At 42.4% G+C, this 23,572-nt stretch overlaps 2 protein-coding genes and 1 long non-coding RNA gene across 5 annotated transcripts in view; 1 reads left to right on the top strand and 2 right to left on the bottom strand.

Annotated features, from left to right (window-relative positions):
- The window catches only part of slco4a1 (solute carrier organic anion transporter family, member 4A1), a 50,290-nt gene extending 47,706 nt beyond the window's left edge, over window positions 1-2,584 (bottom strand). Inside the window, exon 1 of one of the 2 annotated variants that reach the window (XM_038269124.1) lies at window positions 2,515-2,584. The gene's annotated coding sequence lies outside the window, so the exon portion shown is untranslated. Of the gene's footprint in view, window positions 1-55; window positions 227-2,514 lie in introns of those variants that run through there. The other variant, XM_038269120.1, reaches the window with a different exon arrangement.
- Window positions 2,585-18,918: 16,334 nt separating this feature from the next.
- Window positions 18,919-21,016, top strand: LOC119772635 (nuclear factor 7, brain-like). Of its 2 annotated transcripts, XM_038269118.1 has the most exons (3): window positions 18,919-19,028; window positions 19,129-19,282; window positions 19,385-21,016. In XM_038269118.1, exons 2-3 carry the CDS (start codon window positions 19,202-19,204, stop codon window positions 20,393-20,395), a joined length of 1,092 nt encoding a protein of 363 aa, XP_038125046.1. In that variant the 5' UTR covers window positions 18,919-19,028; window positions 19,129-19,201; the 3' UTR covers window positions 20,396-21,016. The 2 variants fall into 2 exon arrangements, with proteins under 2 accessions (XP_038125046.1, XP_038125045.1); XM_038269117.1 differs by having other exon boundaries at window positions 18,968-19,282.
- LOC119772636 lies at window positions 19,284-22,241 on the bottom strand. Its single transcript, XR_005279288.1, has 2 exons — window positions 21,936-22,241; window positions 19,284-19,690 (listed from the first exon to the last, which is right to left on the bottom strand). It is a non-coding gene; the product is annotated as an uncharacterized LOC119772636 (long non-coding RNA).
- Between the last annotated feature and the right edge of the window lie 1,331 nt (window positions 22,242-23,572).

The following is a 23,572-nucleotide window of genomic DNA, read 5'->3' as shown; positions in this document are numbered from 1 at the left end:
GTGGATCTGATGCAGTGAGGAGCTCATCCTCCACCGCGTCTCTATTAAAGCTCACCTTCATGTCGCCCCGCATCAGCCCCGCTGCTTCCCGCACAAAGCTCTGTCCATCAGAGGCATCAGCTCTGTCTGCGGAGCGGCTGGAGACGCGCTATCAGCTGTGGACCAATCAGAGAGCAGAGCTCTGCTCCCACTTTGAGCAGGTGCTCAGAACCAGAACCCACGGTGGATGTATAGCTGTGACGTAAGCAGAGTGGGATGCGTTTCTGGTAAATGACTAGTGAGTCAGAATACTTTTATTTTGGGACAAAGTGCTTAAAAAAGATACATTTAATGATTCAATCTTAACTCGGGTTTAAATGAGGAAATTTTTTTTAAAATATATATTAAGCTGGAATCCAGATGCATGCAATCAGGGGCGGATATATGAAAATTGGGGCCCTAGGGAAAAACAGGCAGGGGCCCATCTGAATAGAGAACACATAAACAGCCCCATTCTCCAGATAGAGAAATGTTAATAGAATAGACATCCATTATCTGTTCTAGGTTGTGTCCCTCTCTTCTTGTCCCTTTTCTTCTTGTTTTCCTCTCTATGTTTTGTACTCAGCTGACTTTTCATGCTGTCTCTAAAGGAATGAAAGATTTTCTCCAAGCACTAAGCTCACTTAGCTGATTGCTCCTTCCTGTGTTTCCAAAAAGGCCAAAGTAAATAACCCAGTCCTTCTTTTCACTGTAGACAAGCCATGATCTGCTTATCTGTTCTCCATTTTTCATTTGGATGAAATAATAGCTGCATGAATCATGACAGCAGACAAGATAGAGGAGAGCAGGAGGCGGGGTTACCAATCTACTCGCTCTGGAGAGCAGAGTTCGCTGCTTTTAGATGTTGTCTCCAAAGTCTCCAGTAGCAGAAAAAAGTCTCTACATTTGGCGCTAGGAGCTTTTTAGAAATCAAAGTGCTAGAGGGGTCTGAAAAGTGGCTAAATATAGCGACTAAAGCGCTAAGTTGGCAACACTGCTCTTTGCATGGTTTGTTTTCAAATGGTTTGCTGCTGTCTGTTTGGACCTTTCTGAACATGTGCAGCAAATGGACTGATCCAATATGGTGGACACTGAAGGGGGGGGGGCTGAGACACACTTAATATTATCAGCGTTCTGATGGCATTTTAGCTAAAGGATTTTGTTAAAAAACATAATTAATAAGCACAAATAAGTTATAGCTGTATTAACCATATATGTAAACCATACATGGGGCCCCCAGGAACTTGGGGCCCTAGGCAACTGCCCAGTATTGCCTAATGATAAATCCCCCCGGGCTGCATGTTGCCTTGTATGAAGACGTCACTAAGCGACCCGTTGAATCCACCCTGAGCTCTATCCCAGTGGATCATGATGACCTCACAGATCCATCTTTGAGCATCAAACATATGATTATATCAAAGTAACAGATTATCATCATTGGTTAGCAAAAAATGTAGTTTTAAAACGATTGTTTAATGTCCAGGACTAATAGGATTAACAGATAAAAGTCAAGCTCTTATCTGAAAAATGAAGTAGACCTAAAAAGTTAAAAATATGCTTCTAAAAAATCTGCAACACATGAATTGGTTCAGAAAAGGTTCCAAGGATTTTCTAAGGTTTCCAGACTCCAGATAAGCAGAATGAGCAGCTTGATCCCAAAAAAGTTTCCAAGTTTGAAGACGTTTTTCTTCCATCCAGGAAGATTTTTCAGTTCAAAATGTCAGAAATAGCGTTTAGTTCCAGGTTTTATCAGCAGCCCAACAAAGCCTGGTTTTAGTTTAGAAAACATGCAAATAGAAACGGATGAACAGGTCCCCCCCTTTGGAATGGGGGCTCGTTTGGCTTCTTAGTTAGCCTGCAATGCCCCATACCTGTCTATGTCTCTGAAAGTCAGTGAAAAGCTTCCTGGATGGGAAGCAAAACATCTTGAAACTTGGAAACAAACTCCAGTGGATTGTTTTGTAACTTTTTTTTGAATGACTAACATGGATGACTGAGAATCTTCACCAGCACAATGAGGAGCTTTACATGTTTTCCCTAATTATGGAAAAAAAAAATATGGCGTTCTTAGCAGGAAATTAGAACTTGAATCAACTTCTGCTGAACAGGCCACAGAGTCTTCCTGCCAATCCTGCCTTTACCTGAAGCAGAGCAAGCATCCATGAATAACTGAGGAGGTTTGCATTTGTCAAAGCTTTGGATGCAAAACTATTCTTTTATTAGATTTTCAGCAACTTTGCAACTGAATTCCAAAATTGGAACTTTAAATATGTACATCTATATATATTAGCATCATAACTGTAAACGATGCAAGGTTGAAAATGTACAGATATCAGCTACGCAAAATCTGAACAGACATAAAGCTGAACAACTTATTTATTGAAGAACAAAGAAATGAACCACGTTGATGTAAGGAACTCGATATGCAGTTAATTTCATGAAAAATTTGTTAGAATACAGGATTGTTAGGCGTTAAAAAGTGAATGTGTACCTTACCCTCAAAGAGTCGGAGATGTTGTGAGAAAATGTGGATTGTTTCCTCTGATATGGCTGAACGTCACACAATGCTATTGAAAAACCGCTTGATAACAAACTGGATAACAAAACCTGAGGTTTTATTACTAACAGCCTTGAATCATGTTTATTGCTAAACATAAAGTCTTTGTCATAAAATGTGTCATAAAGCTAAATAATTCACAGACATGTTTCATAAGAATTCATGAGTTCAAGGTGTAGATTTTTTAGAGGGGTAATAAGCAGGTCATATCCCTCATTGGGCCGAACCCTCAAAAGGTTTGCATGTATAGAAACACATGCAAACATGATGGCCTGTGCAGTGCTGATCTACTAATCAGAAGCAAACAAAAGTGCATTCTTAGAAACACTGAAACTGCTTTGTGAATATGAAAAACATCAGCTGTTGACAAAATATGCAGCAGGGAGGAGGAAATGCAAATGTACAAACTTACCTCCTGCAAAGACACACCCAATCTAAAACTGACGGCAGGGGAAGTTTCTGAGACTTTATTCAGCCTGTTTAAAAGAAACTAGAGATGACAGAAAATGAAAATCAATCAAATCTATCCTGCAATGTCTTCTTAGAGCTTTGGGATTAGAATTTCAAAGCATCATCACTCTTCACTGAGTCAACTTTTATGGTAACACCTGATGCTCAGATTAGAGCTGAAATAATTAATTATGATAAATTGTGATAAATCGATTATTGAAATAATCATCAACTGGCCTATAGAGACTCTAAAACATGCTTTTTAGCTGATAGAGCAAACCTCTTAGAGCAGGAATTATACCAAAATTGTAAAAAAAAAAGAAGAAAATATGCAAATATTTTGCATTTAATTTAAAAAAATCTGTTTTGTCTTTCAATCTGCTCTAACCAGAACTCCTCAAGTGGAAACGGACTAGTTTTCCCTGGTTATATTTCATAAAAAGTATTCTTTGAGAAACCTTTTTCTACCCGATTATTCATCGAAAAAATTACTGACAGATTATTCCATTTGCAAAATAATCGTTGCAGCCTTAGTTCCAGCAACCCGGTAAAATTGCAGCAGTTTGTAAATATCTGCAGCAAAACATGTGAACGAAAACGACGCCTGTGTGGGACAGAATAATGAGAAGGGACCAAGACTGAATGAGATATTGTGACATTTAAAAAAAAAACATATAAAAATAGACATTAACAGCCACCAGAGAATGAGAAACCATCATGGAGCCTGTAAGGTAAAGTAGCGGTGAAAGATGATGGGCACCTAACAGTGCTCAGTCCTGTTGTTGCGCCATATGCCATGATCAGACTTTTTGGACATTGGGATCCAGTGTCCATATTTCATCTTGACATGATGATGTGGAATCAGCTGTGGAATCTCTGCAACAACCCACGTTTAAGCCAAGGCCTCCAAAGGCAAGTCACATGGCAAGTCACAGAGGTGTGACCAACCACCACCCCCCTCTGTGTGAGGACAGACAAAACCACAGAGCACAAAAGATTCTCCCCTCTTCTGCTCCTGATCTCTTCTGCTCCTGTGCTCAAAGCTGGGGTCCGCCTCGGCTGGATCTCCACCACAGTGGAGATGCGGGCCCCAGGGGAGCCAGATCTCCCCGAACCATCAAGGATAAGTCAGGACCTTTCAGAACCAAACTGCTGCAAAACAGACCTTTTGCAGCACATTTATCTTGAGTTTCAGAACTTACAGAGCCAGACTAGAGAGAAGGACTTCCCTGCTTTGATGAACGGCTGAGACAAAGGACCCCTGTCTTACTGTCCTGACAGCTGAGCTGCAACTGGATGGAACTCCAGCTTTCCAAATGGACATGGAAAAAGGTTTGCAGGTCTGGCATGATTAGGGACAGAACAAACAATATGTCTTTTGATGATGCTAATCATTTCACATGTTTACTGCTGAGTAAAGACAACGCTAATTGACGCTAAAGAATAGACTGCATGCTGTGCTATGCTACAGGAATATGTGTTGAGCTGTTGCTGAAGCTTGGACAAGCTTTATGTCACTAAGGGTTTGTGCCATTAAATGTGTATCACTGGTTAGAAAGATGAGAACATCTGCTGCAGAAAAATCTACAGAACGTTAATCTGGAAATTATTTAGTGCGTTTGTGGTCTTCATTTGTAATTCAATTCTTCACATTCCTTGATGGCTGTTATGTGTGTGCTCTCAAAAACATAGTGGTGTTCAAACAACGTAAGAAAGGGGAGTTCCCATTTTGTCATTAATGAAACAATCATTAAATTCAATTCAGTTTATTTCTATAGCTCCAATTCACATCATGTCATTTCAGGTCACTTTCCAGTTCAACCAGATCATCCAGTCAGATTGATTCAAAGTTTTCTATCTAAGGAAAACCAGCTGATTGCATCGACTCATTGACTCTTCAGCAATCCCTCACACTAAGCATGCTTGTAGCGACAGTGGAGAGGAAAAACTCCCTTTGAACAGGAAGAAACCTCCAGCAGAACCAGGCTCAGTGTGAGCGGCCATCTGCTGAGGCCCACTGGGGTTCAAGGAGACAGAAGCAGACATAGAAAAAGAAGCATAGATACAAAAGGCAACTGTCAACCAGCTCCACAGGCGGCCCCGTCCAGGAAACACACAGCCAGGCAGACGAGCTCCGAGCCAGCTCCCATGTCAGAGGATGAAGAGAGCACATCCAGTTAGTCACAGTCAGAGAAACAGGACTACACTGGAAAACAGGCCAAGCTCCAACATCTAGAAACAAAGGTGTTGATGGCAGCAGCACAGCTGATATTTCTCTCCAGGATGGAGTCACAGCCAAACAGGAACAGACCAGATGAAGCTACTATGAGGAAAAGCAGAGAGAGCAGAACGTTAGAGATTGAACTAACAGATTCTGCAGAGTGGGAGAATAGAGATAGAATGAAGCAGAATGATGAAAAAGGGGTCCCTATGTCCTCCAGCAGTCTAAGCCTATAGCAGCAGAACTATAGAGATAGCTCAGGATAACCTGAGCCACTCTAACTAGAAGCTTTATCAAAAAGGAAAGCTGTGCTGCTGCCATCAACACCTTTGTTTCTAGATGTTGGAGATCGGCCTGTTTTCCAGTGTAGTCCTATTTCTGTGACTGTGACTAACTGGATGCGCTCTCTTCATCTTCTGACATGGGAACCACCTCAAAGCTTTTCTGCCTGGCTGTATGTTTCCTTGACAGGGTCTGCTTCCTCTCTATCTCTGCTTATGTCTCCTTGAACCCCAGTGGGCCTCAGCAGATGGCCGATCACACTAAGCATGGTTCTGCTGGAGGTTTCTTCCTTTTTTCCTCTCCACTGTCACTACAAGCATGCTTAGTGTGAGGGATTGCTGAAGAGTCAATGAGTTGATGCAATCAGCTGGTTTTCCTTAGATAGAAAACTTTGTATCAATTTGACTGTATGATCTGGTAAACTGCAAAGTGACCTGAGATGACATGTGTTCTGAATTGGCGCTGTAGAAATAAACTGAATTTAATTTTGAAGTCCCCTTGTAGCTCAAAGAACAGACTTTAAAATCCTGAAGTCACTATTCGGTTTGGGCAGCTGCTGGATGACAACACACCACATGGGAGAGTCACGTCGAGTTTTCATCAGCTGGACTTCAGAGTCTGAAAAGCTGATCCCTGGGAGCTGCTGCGTTAAACTGCAGTTAAAACAACTTGAAAATTTTTTTCCAAAATAAACCAGATAAAACGGTCAGAACAATCAGCAGCACATGGTTGGTTGAATAATAAAGGGGCGCTTTGCTTCTGAATTAGCTTCTTAATTAGGCCACCAGTGGTTGCATAACACAGAATAAACTGAAGCTTTATTTATCCGTTACAGGATCTAGGAGATCAAGCAGCTACCAGCACATTTTCCAGTTTCATTGTTTTCATCTTTAGGTCAGCAGATTTTTTAACATTCTGTAAAAATCATGTTTTCTTTGATTGTCTTTCTTTTAAGGCAGACACTAATGTGTTTAAAACAGCCATTTTTATTTATCCCCTTAATACAATTTTGTGTCTACTGACTAATTAATGTTATGTCTGGTTCTGACTCGGTTTATCCTCAAAGCTCGTTACCCCTTAATGTATCCCAGTACTGTCATTACCGCAGCTTAAAAACCATAAGATCTTATTGGACTTAATAACTTGGTTTTACCAGGTCTAAGAAACGTAAAGTTGTGCTGTATTTGGTATCAGTATTTTTTATTTTTTCAGATCTGTTTTCCAGCTCATACTGTCTAACCATTTGAGTTTGTAGGTCTTCACCACTAGATGGCAGTGTTACACCGCTTCTGGATAAACTTTACATCTTTTTTATTGTTCAAAAAAGAATCACCAATATAAGAACAGAACAGTAGGAACCATTTTTTTCCCCGACTATCAGACATGTTCAGTCTGTCTAACAATTTTCAGATTCAGAAACCATTGTGTTTGCATGACATCTATCAAATGTTTTCTAATAATAATAATAATAATAATTAAACTTTATTAATCCCACACTTGAGAAATTCCCTCTCTGAATTTAACCCATCCCCTTGGGGAGCAGTGTGGGGTTAAGGGTCTTGCTCAGGGACCCAGAGTGGCAGTCTGTGGGAGTGGAGCTTGGAACTCAGAACCTCTGGGGGCAATGTGCAATGCCCCTAACTACTAGGCAACCACTCCCCCAATTCTGAAATAACTGATTTACTCTTAACCAGATCAAACAAGGGTATTACAAACACTACATCTAAAAACAATAATCAAGGCTCTAATGGTGTGAATTATTTTTGTGTCATATCAGTAATTTGCAGAATGGCAACAGGACATCAGATGACACACTGTGGCTTTAAACAAAGAAAAATAATGATAAGGGAACACAGAGGACACTAAAGCCCCCTTAGAGCTATTTTCCATCCCAAAGCAGCGGTTGGATCATGTGCATGTGGAGTTAGTGGGTCCCCTGCCCCCTCACAGGGTTCACCCATCTCCTGACCGTGTTCAATCATGATGTGGTCCCCCTGCCATCCATAATGTCATGTCAAAAAAAAAGCACAGGAAAAAAGAGGAATGAACTTGTGTTGGGGGTTGGGACTTCCTGTTTGGGACTTCCTATGATTAAAACACATTCACACCCATGTGTGGCAGTTTTGGCAGACAAAGGAAGAGACTGGCTCCCAGCAAGCATGTTTCAGCTCATGGTTTAAACACAACTGGTAAGAAGAAAATAAAGTTAGCTATTATTATTATTATTGTTTATAAAAAAAAAAGAGAAAAAGTTGAAGTTGAGTTAGAAGATATTGTAGTATGGCTTGTGGCCTGGTAATATTCAGTTTGTTTGTGCTTATGGGTGAGCCACAGTGAAAATGTTTGTTTTGAACTAATTCAGTTTCCTAGATAAATAAAAAAACAAACTGGAAAAGGATTTGAGTTGTGCCACGGTCCTCCTTGGTGATGACCAGCCGTTTTCAAGTTTGGGCAGGAGCTGAAGCTGAAAACCCCACATAACTTGACACATAATGTCAGCAGCAGGGACCCAAGCCTTTCTGACAAGCCCCTCCCCCAGACATTTCTTCTGACAGGGGCCCACAGCATGTTTCAGAGCTGTGGTCCAACATGGCTGATGGTCTGGGGATCAAGATCTACTGCACCACTGAGCCGTTTCACAGCTCATTAAAAACTGGGATCCGTGCTTCTTTGACTGATGGCAACTGGGTTTGCCGCCTACCATGGGTCATGCTGTGTTTACGTTCAGCCGCTAAAGAGGACCTTGGCTCTTCCCCAGCTCAGCTGGTTTTGGGTCAGCCCTGCATGTCCTTGAGTCGGTGCAATGTTTGTTTTTTTTTCCTCAGGTTGACTCCTTTCATGTTTCAACCCTGTTCCCCATTTTCTGCCCCACTTAATTGTTCCAAAGACAGGATGCACACTGAACACCACTACAGCCTTTGTATGAAGGCCCTGTCAGAGTCCTTGAAACAGGTCCTAAACATCTTCCTTTAGATTTGGAGGAAGGTGGAAAGAAACTAACTGCATTGACAGGCTCAAATAGTTTCATGTTGTGGCGGATCATCAGATTATAATGGCCCAGGCACTTTGCAGATGAAAACATTCCTCCACTAAACTAATGGACCTTTGTCTCCATGGTGTCGTCTGTTGGAGCATGACTCTGCTTCAGCCTCTCCTTGTTGCCCTCATCCTCAATAAAGGATTTTGCAACATTGTTCTACTGGCTCCAAATTCAGCTGTTTTGAGCCTTTGTTTTAGCTCAAGGTTCTGGACTAGTCATTGACCCACAAGGTGACCCTACTCTCACTCATTTGAGATGTTTTCTTTTGAAATATGTTTTATTCTAAGGTAAGAAATAAGTGTTCTAACCTAGGTCCTTTGTGTCGTCCTTTCAGCTGCTGCACACTATTTTTTCATTTTTTTAAAAACAATAGCTTCCCACATTAGTGTCCTATTTTGCTGGTGGCTTTGTGCTACTAAAAAGCTGGGTAAAGTGCTTCCAGCTGAAGGCTACGTTATGTAGCAACCATATTCCTCCAGGGAAGTCTGCGCTTGTTGGACTGAGTCAGACTGTCTTTTTCCTGCGATTCAGAAGGAGCTGAAGGCAGTGTTTTTATTCTTCCTGCGGTGCAAACCAAGTGAAGACAGTGTATCCTGGATCCTGCTGCCACAGAGACAAAAGAGCTAATCCAGCTCTGCTAACCACCCAAGGTGGGCAGGTGGGCTCTCCTCACCCTCCGCAGGAAGTCCAAGCGCTTCTGGGCCCTTTTGACCAGTGAGGTGGTGTTTCCAGTCCAAGTGAGGGTGTCTGTAATGTGCACCCCAAGGAATTTGGTGCTGCTTAGAGGAAATCATGCAGCAGCTAAGTTCCTCCTCCTGCTGCCTTGATGTTCTACCCACAGCTTTCTTTAAGAAAGTTTTGCCTGTCATGGCATCTGATTTGACTCAGATAATAAACACGTCCCTTCTGTCAGGTGTTTTCCTGCAGTCCCCAAAAACAGCAAATATCAAACCACTGCTGAAAAAGAACAATTTAGACAAACTACTACTCCAGAACTACAGGCCCATATCAAACCTCCCCTTTATCAGTAAGATTATTGAAAAAGCTGTGTTTCAACAATTAAACACTGTCTTAGATATGACCAGCCGCTTTGACGTGTTCCAGTCAGGTTTCCGTGCTCACCACAGTACAGAGACCGCCCTTATCAAGGTGTTTAATGACATCCGTATAAATACAGACTGTGGAAGAACCACAGTGCTGGTACTATTGGACCTCAGTGCAGCATTCGATACTGTAGAGTCCTGCACGGGTCGAGTTTTACCAACCCCCACCCACCCGAACCCGTTAGGATGACTACCGAACCCGACCCGTCACCCGCGGATATCTTCAATTCAAATCCAAACCCGACCCGACCCGTTGATATTTAACCCGCAACCCGACCCGTTAACACATCAAGTAATAGGCTATAGTACACTGCATTGCAGAACAGCGCCATTAACACTGCAGCAGACATGTATGCACTGACTGTGGCCTTTTTGGAGGGAAGCCCACACTGCCGGCAGGGCTTTAAGCTACAACAAGGGTGACCCCAGTGCCTGATTAATAGAACATTTCTGATGTCCATAACAACACACACGCATAAAAAAAAATCACCAACTACCCGCCCGCACTAAAAAAATATCCGCCCGACCCCCGCCCCTTTTATTTTTATTTATGTATTTTTCACCCGCAAAAGAGCTTTTTAGCGGGTGAACCGTCGGGGACCCGCGGGTACCCGACCCGTTGCAGGACTCTACTGTCGATCACTCCATCCTGTTAGAGCGCCTGGAAAACTGGGTCGGCCTGTCTGGTACACCTCTCAACTGGTTTAAATCCTACTTAAAGGACAGGGACTTTTTTGTATCAGTAGGCAACTTTACATCAGAGATGACAAAAATCACATGTGGGGTTCCCCAAGGGTCCATCCTGGGTCCCCTCCTATTCAATATCTACATGCTCCCTCTCGCTCAGTTAATAAAAAACAACATCAGCTACCATAACTATGCAGACGACACACAGCTTTACATCACCATGTCACCAGGTGACTATGAACCAATTCAAGCACTGAGGAAATGCTTAGAAGAAATCAATGCCTGGATGTGCCATCATTTTCTTCAACTGAATACAAACAAAACTGAAGTAATAATCTTTGGACCAATAGAGGAGAGATCTAAAGTTAGCACACAGCTTCAGTCGCTTCAGCTAGTAACCACTGATCAGGCCCCAAATCTAGGTGTAGTGCTGGATTCAGACTTGAACCTCCAAAAGCATTTAAAGACAATTACAATGTCGGCTTTCTATCACCTGAAGAACATTTCCAGGATTAAAGGACTAATGTCTCAGGATGATCTGGAAAAACTAATCCATGCATTTATTTTTTGGCGAATTGATCACTGCAACGGTGTTTTCACAAGTCTGCCTAACAAGTGGATCAGACAGCTGCAGCTGATCCAGAATTTTGCTGCCCGTGTCCTCACTAAGACTAAGAAAGTAGAGCACATCACCCCAGTTCTAAAGTCCTTCCACTGGCTCCCTGTATCTCAGAGAATAGACTTTAAAATACTTCTGTTAGTCTATAAATCTCTGAATGGCTTAGCACCTAAATACATCACAGTGTCATGTTGGGTTCAAGGCGTCTAACCCACATGCAGAAAAACACTCTTAAGACAGGGAAAAAGTTCAAAGATTTATTTACAATATTTACAAAGGGAATAATGCACTGGTTCTGAGGTCTGGTCACGGGAGGAACACCACTGAGGAGGACAGAGCAGTTAGAATGGATCTAGGAAATTTGCAGTTACTGATGGCAGGAATAAATACCTGCTCAGAGAGGATTCTGGTCAGCAGGGGGGGGGGACCTTGTGAGTCCAGAGGCTAGTCGGCAGGCAGAGGGCTGAGGGCAGAGGCAGAGACTGAGACTGAGTGCAGGCAGGCAGATTCCAGGCAGAGATTTCTATCTCCAGAGTTTCAGGTTTCCAGGCAAGTCAGGATCTGTGAGGCAGGGAGAAACAGGGTTAGACAGGTTCAGAAAATCAAGGTCTAGATCAGTCAGGCTGGCTCAGGTTTGCTAACCATTACTGGCAAACACTCTGGCAGGGAAGTGTCAGCCTCCTCCTCCTTAAATAGGTCTTCTTGATGAGGAGACAGGAAACAGGTGTGTAGGAGCAGCTCATGCCCTCAAGAAGAAAGATCTCTTGCGCCCTCTGGTGGAGAAAGAGGACAAGCCTTCAGATCCCAACAGTACCCCCCCCTCAATGACCGTCACCTGGCGGTCCAAAGGAACAGGAGGGTAGAGAGGAATGGTAGTCAGAAATTAAAGCAGGGTCTAAAATAAATGAACCAGGAACCCAGGTTCGGCCCTCCGGACCGTAGTCCTCCCAGTCGTCCAGGTACTGCCAACCTCGGCCCCAACGACGGGAGTCTACGATCCGGTGAACGGTGTAAGCAGGATGCCCATCAATGTCACGGGGGGGAGGAGGGGAGTCGGAAGGAGGGCAAAGCGGACTGGTCAGGACGGGTTTGATCATTGAAAGTGGGATGGATCCGGAGAAGGGGAGGGAGATGCAGGCGGACAGCAGAGGGATTAATGACAGATTCGATCTTGTAAGGGCCAATGTAACGGGGGACAACTTTTTAGACATGGATTTTAATGGGATATCTCTGGTGGAGAGCCAAACCTGCTGCCCTGGTGAGTAGGTGGGAGCTGGACGTCTTCGCCGGTCAGCGAATCGGCGGTTCAGATCGGATGAACGGTTCAGAGCTGCAACAGTGTTGCTCCAGATCTTGCGGCATCGGCGGATGTGGTGTCGGACAGAAGGAACTGAGATTTCCTTCTCATCAGCAGGGAATAACGGAGGCTGATATCCTAAGGAGATTTCAAAGGGAGAGAGACCGGTAGCAGATGAGACATGAGTGTTGTGTGCATACTCCACCCAATTCAGGTACTGACTCCAGTCGGCAGGGTTGGTGGAAGTGAAGCACCTGAGGGTGGACTCCAGTTTCTGATTCATGCGTTCGGTTTGGCCGTTAGACTGAGGATGGTAACCAGAAGTTAATTATACAGTATCTTGGCTTCGAGGGCAGAACAAAAATGTTTCCATACCTGAGCTGTAAATTGCGGTCCTCGGTCTGACAGAATCTCCTGTGGGATGCCGTGTAACCTGAAAACGTGTTTGATTGGAAGAAGAGCTGTCTGAAAAGCGGTGGGAAGTTTTCTCAAAGGGATGAGATGGCAGGACTTGGAGAACCTATCGATGACTGTGAAAATGGTGGTCATACCCTTGGATGCCTGTAATCCAGTAACAAAGTCTATGGCTATGTGTGACCAAGGGCGTTTGGGAATAGGCAGGGGATGAAGGAGACCAGAGGGAGGCTGATGAGATGGTTTATTTCGTGCAAAAACAGGGCAGGCTAGAACAAACTCCTTAATGTACTTGTGGAGTGAAGGCCACCAAAACCAACGGGAAATCAAGGCAACGGTTCTACTGACCCCAGGGTGAGCTGATAACTCTGAGGAATGCATCCAATGAATCAATCTGGACCTGACTGAAGAGGGAACGTACGTTTTGTTAGGCGGACCTGTGCCGGGATCTGGTTCAGAAGTTTGCGCCTGTCTAATCAGGTCAGATATTTCCCAGGAGACTGTGGCGACAGTACAGCTAGCCGGTAAAATACTAGCAGGAATTTCAGGTTCATCAGGAGCGTAGAGGCGGGACAGAGCGTCAGGTTTAGTGTTTTTAGAGCCAGGCCGGTAGGAGATGATCAGGTTGAATCGAGAGAAAAACAGTGACCAACGGGACTGACGGGGATTAGATCTTTTGGCTGATTGAATGTATGAAAGATTTTTATGATCTGTCCATACCAAAATGGGATGCTCTGCGCCCTCCAGCCAATGCCAACATTCTTCCAAAGCCAGTTTTATGGGGAGAAGTTCTCTGTCACTGACGTCGTAATTACGTTCAGCAGGGGTGAGTCTGCGGGAGAAAAATGCACATGGATGAGTTCTCTGGTCAGAATCAGAAACTTGGGACAGAACAGCCCCCACCCCAGAGTCAGATGCATCCACCTCCAGAATGAACTGTTTGGAGGGGTCCGGCTGAATGAGGATTGGTGCTTTGGAAAACAGAGTTTTGAGTTTCTTGAAGGCTGCTTCAGCCTCAGTGGACCAGTGAAAGGTTCTCTTGACTGAGGTTAAGGCAGTTAGTGGTTGGGCTGTTTGGCTGTAGTTTCTGATGATTCTACGATAAAAGTTAGCGAATCCCAGAAACCTTTGAAGTTGTCTCCTATTTTCAGGAGTGGGCCAGTCCAGAACCGCCTTGATTTTATCCTCCGATGAGCTCACCTGCCTCGCCCTCGAGCACAAATCCTAGAAAAGTAACAGATGGGTGATGAAACTCACATTTTTCAGCCTTCACAAACAGTTTGTTTTCCAGAAGTCTTTGCAGGACCAAACGGACATGTTTTTGATGCTCAGAGATAGTCTTGGAGTAAATCAAGATGTCATCTAAGTAGACAAACACAAAAACTTTCAAAAAATCTCTCAAAACGTCATTCACCAGAGCCTGAAAACAAGCAGGGGCATTAGTCAGACCAAAAGGCATAACTAGGTACTCGAAATGTCCTAGAGGTGTTTTGAAGGCTGTTTTCCTTTCATCTCCTTCACGGATTCTGAGAAGGTGGTAAGCATTTCTCAGGTCTAGCTTGGTGAATACAGTGGCACCCTGAACTGGTTCAAAGGCAGAGGCTAACAGAGGCAACGGATATTTGTTCTTGATTATTTGTTTTAACCCACGGTAATCAATACAGGGTCGCAGCGATCCGGCTTTCTCTCCGACGAAGAAAAACACGGCTCCGAGTGGAGAATAAGATGGTCGGATTATTCCAGCGGCTAGGGATTAATCGATATCTCTCTCCATTGTTTCCCTCTCAGATTTGGAGATGTTATAAAGCCGACTGTTAGGGAGTGGGGCCCCAGGGACTTGCTATCAGTATATCAACCCTCCAGACCACTTAGGTCTTCTGGCTCCAGCCTGCTCTGCATATCTAGAACCAGAACTAAACATGGGGAAGCAGCATTTAGTTCCTATGCTCCACTTAAAGCCTTAAATGGCCAAGCTGAGTTCCTTTAAATCAAGACTAAAAACACATTTGTTTAGGATTGCCTTCGGCTGTTCTAGTTAAACAGTACAACTGATACATTATTAGTTCAACTTTTTTATTTTCTTTAGTCTAACTGTTTTTAAATTATTTTTTTGTCTCTGCATTTTTTTCCTTCTTGCTTTGATTCTGTTTTATTATCCTATATGTTAATCATGTAAAGTACTTTGCATTGTCTTTGTACTGAATTGTGCTATACAAATAAATTTGCCTTGCCTTGCTGACCACCTCTACAGCTGAGCTGTTGATGAGCAGTGGAGCGTGGTTAGGCCGCTTCTTCCTGAAGTCCACCATGATCTCCTTGGTCTTCTCCACCTTCAGGATCAGGCTGTTATCTCTGCTCCACCAGCTGCTCCACCTCCTCTCTGTAGTCCAGGTCGTTGTCGTCTCTGATGAGGCCCACCACCGTGGTGTCGTCTGCAAACTTCACCATGTGATCGGTGGTGAACCTGGGGACGCGGTCGTGTGTCATCAGGGTGAACGGCAGAGGGCTCAGGACGCAACCCTGAGGGGAGGGGCTTAGACTGATGACATCAGAGGCGTTCTGTCCGACCCGGACTGACTGAGGTCTGTTGGTGAGGAAGTCTAGCAGCCAATAGCAGAGGGGTGTATTGAAGCCCAGCTGTTCCAGTTTGCCCATCAGATGCTGTGGGATGATGGTGTTGAAAGCGGAACTGAAGTCCAGGAACAGCATCCGCATGTGGGTGTTCTTCTCCTCCAGGTGTGCCAGGCTCAGGTGGAGAGCAGCAGAGATGGCGTCCTCAATGGAGCGGTTGCATCGGTAGGCGAACTGGAACGGGTGGAATGTTGGCGGCAGACTGGAGACGATGTGTTCTTTAAATTGTCTGAAATAAATTAATTTTTTTTCATATATGCCCTTCGTTGTGAATGGGTCTGTTTTATGTCTTGTCTTCTCAATCAGAGGGCCCCCTGCCTGTCTTTGCCTAGGGCCCCACATTTCCTAAATCCACCACTGATGAAATGTTAAGACTGATTTAAGCCACTCCTACTCAGTAAATGTTGCAGTGTTGAAGTGTACTCAAGAGTACATAGTCCCACTATGAATTAGTTAATTATTAATTTGTTGATTTATTATACTGCAACGTTTACTGTGTCTATTTTTTAGTCTCATGTTTTGGATGAATGGTGAGCAGCTAGGTCTCATCATTTTGAAGAAAAGGCATTAAAAACTCTGAAAACCAGTGTGTAATTTTTATTCAAACACTTATTTTCTAGACTTACACTAAGTTTTTTATAACCGTACAAGAGTTAAGAAAAGAGTTAGCTACCTATGTGCTGATTGGCCTCTAGGCTCAATGTTATATAAAATTGTCACGAGGGAAACGTGATGATGTTTAAACATTAACATGATATTTTATAACATAGATTACAGGCATGTCTGAAGACAGAAACATCTGGATGACTCTTAACTTTCTGCTTCTGAATGCAGACAAAACAGAAGTTATAGTCTTTGGACCAGAGTCTCTGAAAAAGAAGCTGATTAGCCAGTCACTTCATTTGGATGGGATTAAACTGATTTCAGATAATAAAGTAAAAAATCTTGGTGTTATTTTTGATCAGGACCTGTCATTTAAATCCCATATCAAAGAGGTTTCTAGAATTCCCTTCTTTCATCTGAGGAATATTGCAAAAATGAGCAATCTCCTGTCCAGGGGTGATGCTGAGAAACTAGTCCATTCATTTGTTACTTCAAGGCTGGACTATTGTAATTCTTTACTATCAGGAAGTCCACAAACTGTAGTTAAAAGCCTTCAGCTGATCCAAAATGCTGCAGCCAGAGTTCTGATGAAAATTAAAAAGAGAGATCATATCTCTCCTATCCTGGCTTCTCTTCATTGGCTTCCTGTTAAATCCAGAATAGAATTTAAAATCCTCCTTCTCACATATAAAGCCTTAAATGGCCAAGCTCCATCTGATATCAGAGATCTGATTGTTCCTGATGTTCCTAACAGAGCACTTCGCTCTCAATCTGCAGGTTTACTAGTGGTTCCTAGAATTTCTAAAAGTAGAATGGGAGGCAGATCTTTTAGTTCTCAGGCTCCTCTCCTGTGGAACCAACTACCAGTTTTAGTCCGTGAGGCAGACACCCTGTCTACTTTTAAGGCTAGGCTTAAAACTTTCCTTTTTGATAAAGCTTCTAGTTAGAGTGGCTCAGGTTATCCTGAGCTATCTCTATAGTTATGCTGCTATAGGGTTAGACTGCTGGAGGACATAGGGGACCCCTTTTCATCATTCTGCTTCATTTTTTTTTTTTTTTTTTTCTTTTTTTAACAGTGTCCTGTCTGGCAAGGTGGCAATAAGAATAATTGTCTTGATGCCAAAAGGAGCCCAACAGATTTTACTTTCACAAGTGTAGCGGTATCGCAATTGCCATACTGCTCCACTTGTTTCATGTATACAAATTGCTTTATTATAATTATGCAGGGAGTTTTACAGTTCATATGGACAGTGCAATGTAAGTAGAGCAGAAAAACAGAAGAAGAAGAAGAAGGAAAAAGAAAAAGAAAAAAAAAGGACAAAAGATGAAAGATAGAGGAGATAGGAAGGAGACAATGATAAAACATTTTCAGTCTGCCTTATCACCTGCAATGAGATGAAAAAAAAAAGAACAGCACAACCAAAAGACATGGTATGAGATATACAATAAAGCAAACACCTTGAAACTATCATTCTGCTTCATTCTATCTCTATTCTCCCACTCTGCAGAATCTGTTAGTTCAATCTCTAACGTTCTGCTCTCTCTGCTTTTTCTCATAGTAGCTTCATCTGGTCTGTTCCTGTTTGGCTGTGACTCCATCCTGGAGAGAAATATCAGCTGTGCTGCTGCCATCAACACCTTTGTTTCTAGATGTTGGAGCTTGGCCTGTTTTCCAGTGTAGTCCTGTTTCTCTGACTGTGACTAACTGGATGTGCTCTCTTCATCCTCTGACATGGGAGCTGGCTCGGAGCTCGTCTGCCTGGCTGTGTGTTTCCTGGACGGGGCCGCCTGTGGAGCTGGTTGACAGTTGCCTTTTGTATCTATGCTTCTTTTTCTATGTCTGCTTCTGTCTCCTTGAACCCCAGTGGGCCTCAGCAGATGGCCGCTCACACTGAGCCTGGTTCTGCTGGAGGTTTCTTCCTGTTCAAAGGGAGTTTTTCCTCTCCACTGTCGCTACTAGCATGCTTAGTGTGAGGGATTGCTGAAGAGTCAATGAGTCGATGCAATCAGCTGGTTTTCCTTAGATAGAAAACTTTGAATCAGTATGACCTGACCAAAGATGACATGTTGTGAATTGGAGCTATAGAAATACACTCAATTGAATTTAATGATTGTTTCATTAATTACAAAATGGAAACTCCCCTTTCTTACGTTGTTTGAACACCACTATGTTTTTGAGAGCACACATATAACAGCCATCAAGGAATGTGAAGAAACAAATGTGTTGAATCTTGAAATTAAATAATTTCCGGATTAACGTACTGTAGACTTTTCTGCAGCAGATGTTCTCATCTTTTTAACCAGTGATACACATTTAATGGCACACACTCATAAAAGACTTACTGCAGAAATGAAATAAAAACTGTGGGTTGAAGGAACGAGATGGAAAGAAAGCACTAAATAATAATTAATCCTTAATTATGTTATCATTGTGAACAACTTTAGAAATTTTGCATTACAATGATTCTTAAAAATCTGGCTTAAAAAGTTTGTTAAAATTATTTATTTTTTATCATACCCATAAATAAAGAAAGAAATGAAATATATACCAGGTAGATGTCAAATAAGTGTAATCAGAATCAGAATTACTTTACTACTACTACTTTAATTGATCAATATAAACCTTTATTTCATGTGATATTTCATTGTGTTTCTGTAGTGACTTTGTTAGAGGGATAATATTCTAAAACTGTATGAAACCAAAAAATGATCATCAAAATGTAAAAATACTAGAGTGTGTACCTTTGATATTATACAACTGACATACATAAAGATTTTTGGAGAAACATTTAATTTAAAGACATTTTATTAAATATTTCTATTTTTGATCTGGTAACAAATGTGTAGAATGGCCTTGTTTTTTTATATATATTTTTTAAACATTTCAAATTATGGGAAAGCTTTTTTTTTCTTCTTTCTACATCGGTTTCCATGAAGATAGAAGGTTTACAGCAGAAACTGGGACTTCAGCAGAAATGAAACTCGCAGAGGTCGATGGAACATTGGACAGGGTGGAGCTGTTCCAGATAATAAAAGTTATCTCCTGAAAGCACAGAAACCAGCAGATCGAAGCAGAGAGGAGAGAAGCAGAGAAAAGCAGAGAGAAGTATGGCATCCTGCTCTTTATCTAAAGATCTGACATGTTCAGTCTGTCTGAGTATCTTCACGGATCCGGTGACCCTTTCCTGTGGACATTCTTTCTGCAGAGAATGCATCACACTTTCTCTGAAATCACTGAATCAGTGTCCAGAATGTAGGACGACTGTTCCTACAGACCGGATGGATTTCACAACAAATCACATCTTAAAAAATCTTTCTGAAAAAGCAAAACAAGACAAGGAATCTGGGAAACACTCTGAGGTAAGGTTTTGATTATTTATGATTTTTAATAGCCGACGTTGCAGTTAACCAGAGGCTAGAGGTAAATGTTTTTGACTGTTGATTGTTTTATTGACTTTAAAGGCTCCTGTGGGGTTTTGCTCTGAACACGACGAAAGGCTGAAGCTGTTCTGCGTCACCGATCAGCAGCTAACGTGTCTCATATGCAGGGATTGTGAAAAACATCAAGGACACAAGTTTAAACCAATCAAAGAAGCTGCTGCATCAATCAGAAAGGAGGTAGAGGCATTTTTGGGAAAAGATTTCCATGATTTCAGCAAGATAGAAAATCTTGCCAAGTCACAGAATGAAGAAATAAGAAAAACCGAAGAAAAGTCTCAGCAGCTGAGGACCCAGATCAGTGGTCAGTTCCAGGAGATGCACCAGTTCCTGAGAAGGAGAGAAGATGAAATAATGAATGAACTAAATCAAAAAGAGGCTGATGAGCTTAAGAAGATGAGGGACGGGTTGGAGCTGGGGGAAAAGATGAAAGCTATTCTGGAGATTACAGAGCCTGAGATTTTACTGAAGTGTTGGTCAGGTGACAACAGTATGAAAGCTCAAAATCCCTTAAATCTCCAGGTGGTGAATTCGTCTTTGTCATTGGGACTCTATGAGAGCCACCTTCAGCTCTTTATGTGGAAAGAAATGCTTCAGTTGATCCAGCCTAAAGCAAAGAAGCTTTCTTTAAAGAGAGAAGATCCACCTGTTGGGCGACAACGAAGCTGTAGCTACAATCAGTCAAGTGGTTATGGACAAAGGTATTCTATATGTGACTGTCATCATAACTACACCAGCTTACTGTCTCAATACCAGAAATACTGTAACCCAGGTCAAAACGACTATTACCTTAGAATAGATAAGATAGAGCGAGGGCCAAATTACTGGGAGATAGATGTTAAGGATAAGAGCAGTTGGACAATACATATACAAAATCATTCTTTGACATTTATTAATGACAAATACACCAAAAAAACTAATAATAGAACTGAGTACCTGAACTTTGAAAATAGACCTGAAACAATTGGCATTTATTTTAACAGCATCACCAATCAGCTCCAGTTCTTTGATGTAGACAATATGAAACACTTTTAAGGCATTAACAGCCGTGCAAGAGTAGGATAAAATCTCCTCATGCAAGAGCCTTACCACCAAAAGCAAACATTCAAAGACTGTTGTTTCCTCTAATGGTGACAAAGGAAGTGGTTTAGGGGTCAGTTTCATTTTCACATAGAGCCAGGCTGCTTGGGAGAGATTGTTTTTCATTAAAGAGCAAAATCATGTAAAAATGCATTATATGTAAATAAAGCCTAAATTTTCCTATTAAGGTTTGCGTCAATGTTCTGAGACTGAAAGCAAAAAAAAAAAAAAATAAAACTCTGTTAGCAGGCAAATTAAATAAAATAAAATGTATACTTCTCTTCTCAATCTTTTATTTTTATTTTTTCTGTGGTTTTGTGATGATCTGGAGTTAAAATTAATGCATGCATTGCCTCAGCTTTGCTGTAGATAAATAGTGAGTCCTTTGATTTTTTTTCCATTCCTATGGAAAGTAGAAGCATTTATGCATTACTGAGCCTGAAAACTATTTTTCAGTTTATGAGCTAAATTTGGAGGAAAACTCTTTGTCTGAAATTATCACATAAAATAATCTGTTATTAATCTGTATTGGTTGCTGTTGTAAGAATGTGGAATTAAAACATTAAATCTAAACTATTCTATCTTTTGTCATGAAATCTTTTAATTCCTGAGTAAAGTAAATCAATAAATGCCCTCATTTATTGGGGGGGTGGGTGGGGGGTGGGTGGGGGGGGGGGGGGGGGGGGGGGTTGGGTGAAGGCTGGTTCAGAGCTCCATGAGTCCAGCAGAAAGCTCAGGCAGTCACACTAAGATGGAGACAGGCAGGCTCAGTGGTTGAGGGACAGAGACAAGACATGGTACCAGGGAATCCACAATACTTTAAACTAGTCTCCACCTAGGAGCCAGGACACGATCAGGAGACAAGACAAATACCAAACCCACTCAACCCACTGGCCTCAAGGAAACGAGGACATGAACCTTGGAAATAACTCAAACAAACAAAACAAACATACAACATACATCAAAACAATAATCTGGCCCTGATAGCTGGGCTGAGACGTATATGAAGCAGCAGGTGGAAGTGGATAGGATGGGTGATAATTACAAATCGGGCAGAGTTAGGCAGGTTAGTGAAACGAACTAAAAAAGGATTAACAGCGTTGTCCTAAAACCAGTTATTGCAGTTAGATAATGGTGATAAGTTCGGCAAACAGACTGTCTTCATTGGGGTTTAGGCCTATGACTACCTTGTTCAAGTTAAACAGTTCTGAATTGGAATATATTAGTCACCATCACTGGTCTCCGAACAATCTGTCATGATGGGATTTAAGGTTCTAACCAACATGCAGAGACACACTCAGAAAACCAAGGGTAAAAGTTAACTGGTTTATTTGTAGGTTAACAAAAACAGAGTGAGAGGTTATACAGCAGGGTAAACTCAGTTGAACCTCAGCGGACTGGTGAACCGGAAACTCTGAAGGGGAGATCACTATGATCAGTTCAAGGCCCATAGGAAATATGACTGAGACTTATAATATGCAGGAATGGGACTCACGTTTGGGGGGCTCTTGGTATTCCTTAGGATCCAGTTTGTGGGATTTTATCCAGAGATGAATGAACTCATTTGAGGGCGGACAGGCAGACTACCGTTGGGTCCAGAGGAGCAATGGAGCGGACTGTCACCGGGTTTTCCTGAAGCAGACTTGAACGGATCTGGTGGAGGTTTCCCCTTGCTCAATGTGACTTAAATAAAACCTTCCAGGGGGGGTAGAAGGTCCAGGCTTATCCAGTGGATCAGGAAGGCATCCTACCGGAGAACAACGGCGAAGGCAAAGGTTAGACTCAGAGAGACAAGGCAATAATTTGCCTCAGCTAAACTCAGTTTAGCTAGAGTACCCAATGCTGGCAAACACTCTGGCATTGAGGTAGTGACAGCCCGCTGCTGAAATACTCCTCTGGTGATGACCCAACGAGCTGCAGGTGTGCGAGGAGGCCCAAATGAGGAGAGGGCACCCTCTAATGGTGGAAAGGGAGAACAAAAGAAAACACAAAAACAACCCACACAAACTGGAATCCTAACACAGTCCTTTATTTGGTGAATGTTGCACACTGATATTATGAGGGTGGTACTGCATGCTGGTGATATAATGCTATGTTGCAAAGGAGTCTAATGCTGTGATCTGATGAAATAAAAACATCTTTGATACTATTTGCATATACATTTTAATAACAATAATAATATAATGCATCTTTATGTTGAACAAGATTTTGAAATTCCTCAACATTTCAGTCATAAAATCCTAAATATGAATCAATATGGGTGTGGTTAATCAGGAAGTTAAAGCTGCCAAGCCTTTCTCTGGCAGAACAGGCGAAGAGAAGAGCAGCAGCTGTGGCGTCTGTTTCATACTTGGAGTATCTGACCTGCTCTGTCTGTCTGAACATCTTTACTGATCCAGTCAACCTCCCCTGTGGACACTCCTTCTGCAGCCAGTATATTGCAGGAGTGCTGCTTTCACTGCAGCAGTGTCCAGAGTGTGGAACAGCTGTTATATCAGAAGCAGCAAGTCTGCCAGCAAGCCTCATTTTGAAAAGCCTTTGAAAAGGAATATACTGTGACAACAGCTCTCAGTGACGCTCAGGCTGGGAGCAAAGGTTGAGAAAGGAGCAAGAAGAATTGAATTAAGAATGCAGGAAAAGCAGCGCGTCTGACGTCAGCAAGGCCTCAGAGACGGTTCTGAAACGGAAATATTTGACTTCAGCCGGATATCAGAGGATTAACAGAGCAGTGGACTGATGCCAAATTAACTACAGTGAAGCAGGTAGACGTTAGCTCGGTGGTCAGAAACTCGCAGCTACAGAGCTGCATCCGGCTCTTTACCACTCTGCAGCTCACTGGAGCTTTTTCAAAGCAAAGGCAAATGGGAAAAAAATGATTTTTGTTTTTGTCTGGCTTATTTTCATTCACATAGCATAATCGTATCAAAAGGCTGCTGTTGCAGGCTGCATTTTATTGCACTGATCCCCAGATAAGGAGGGGAAAAAGAGGATTGCACCTTTCCCGTGGTCTGAAGTGAACTGCATCATATTTCCATGTGGATTTTGAAATTACAGGAGTCCTACACTGAAAAAAAAATGCAACCGCTTTTGGCATTTACTTAATCATATTTAGTTACTTTAACACAATTGTTT

The sequence above is a fragment of the Cyprinodon tularosa genome, unplaced genomic scaffold (genome assembly GCF_016077235.1).
Source record: "Cyprinodon tularosa strain WSP-4 unplaced genomic scaffold, ASM1607723v1 ctg720, whole genome shotgun sequence".
NCBI classification, from domain to species: domain Eukaryota; kingdom Metazoa; phylum Chordata; class Actinopteri; order Cyprinodontiformes; family Cyprinodontidae; genus Cyprinodon; species Cyprinodon tularosa.
This window is presented reverse-complemented; position numbering and strand designations above follow the sequence as displayed.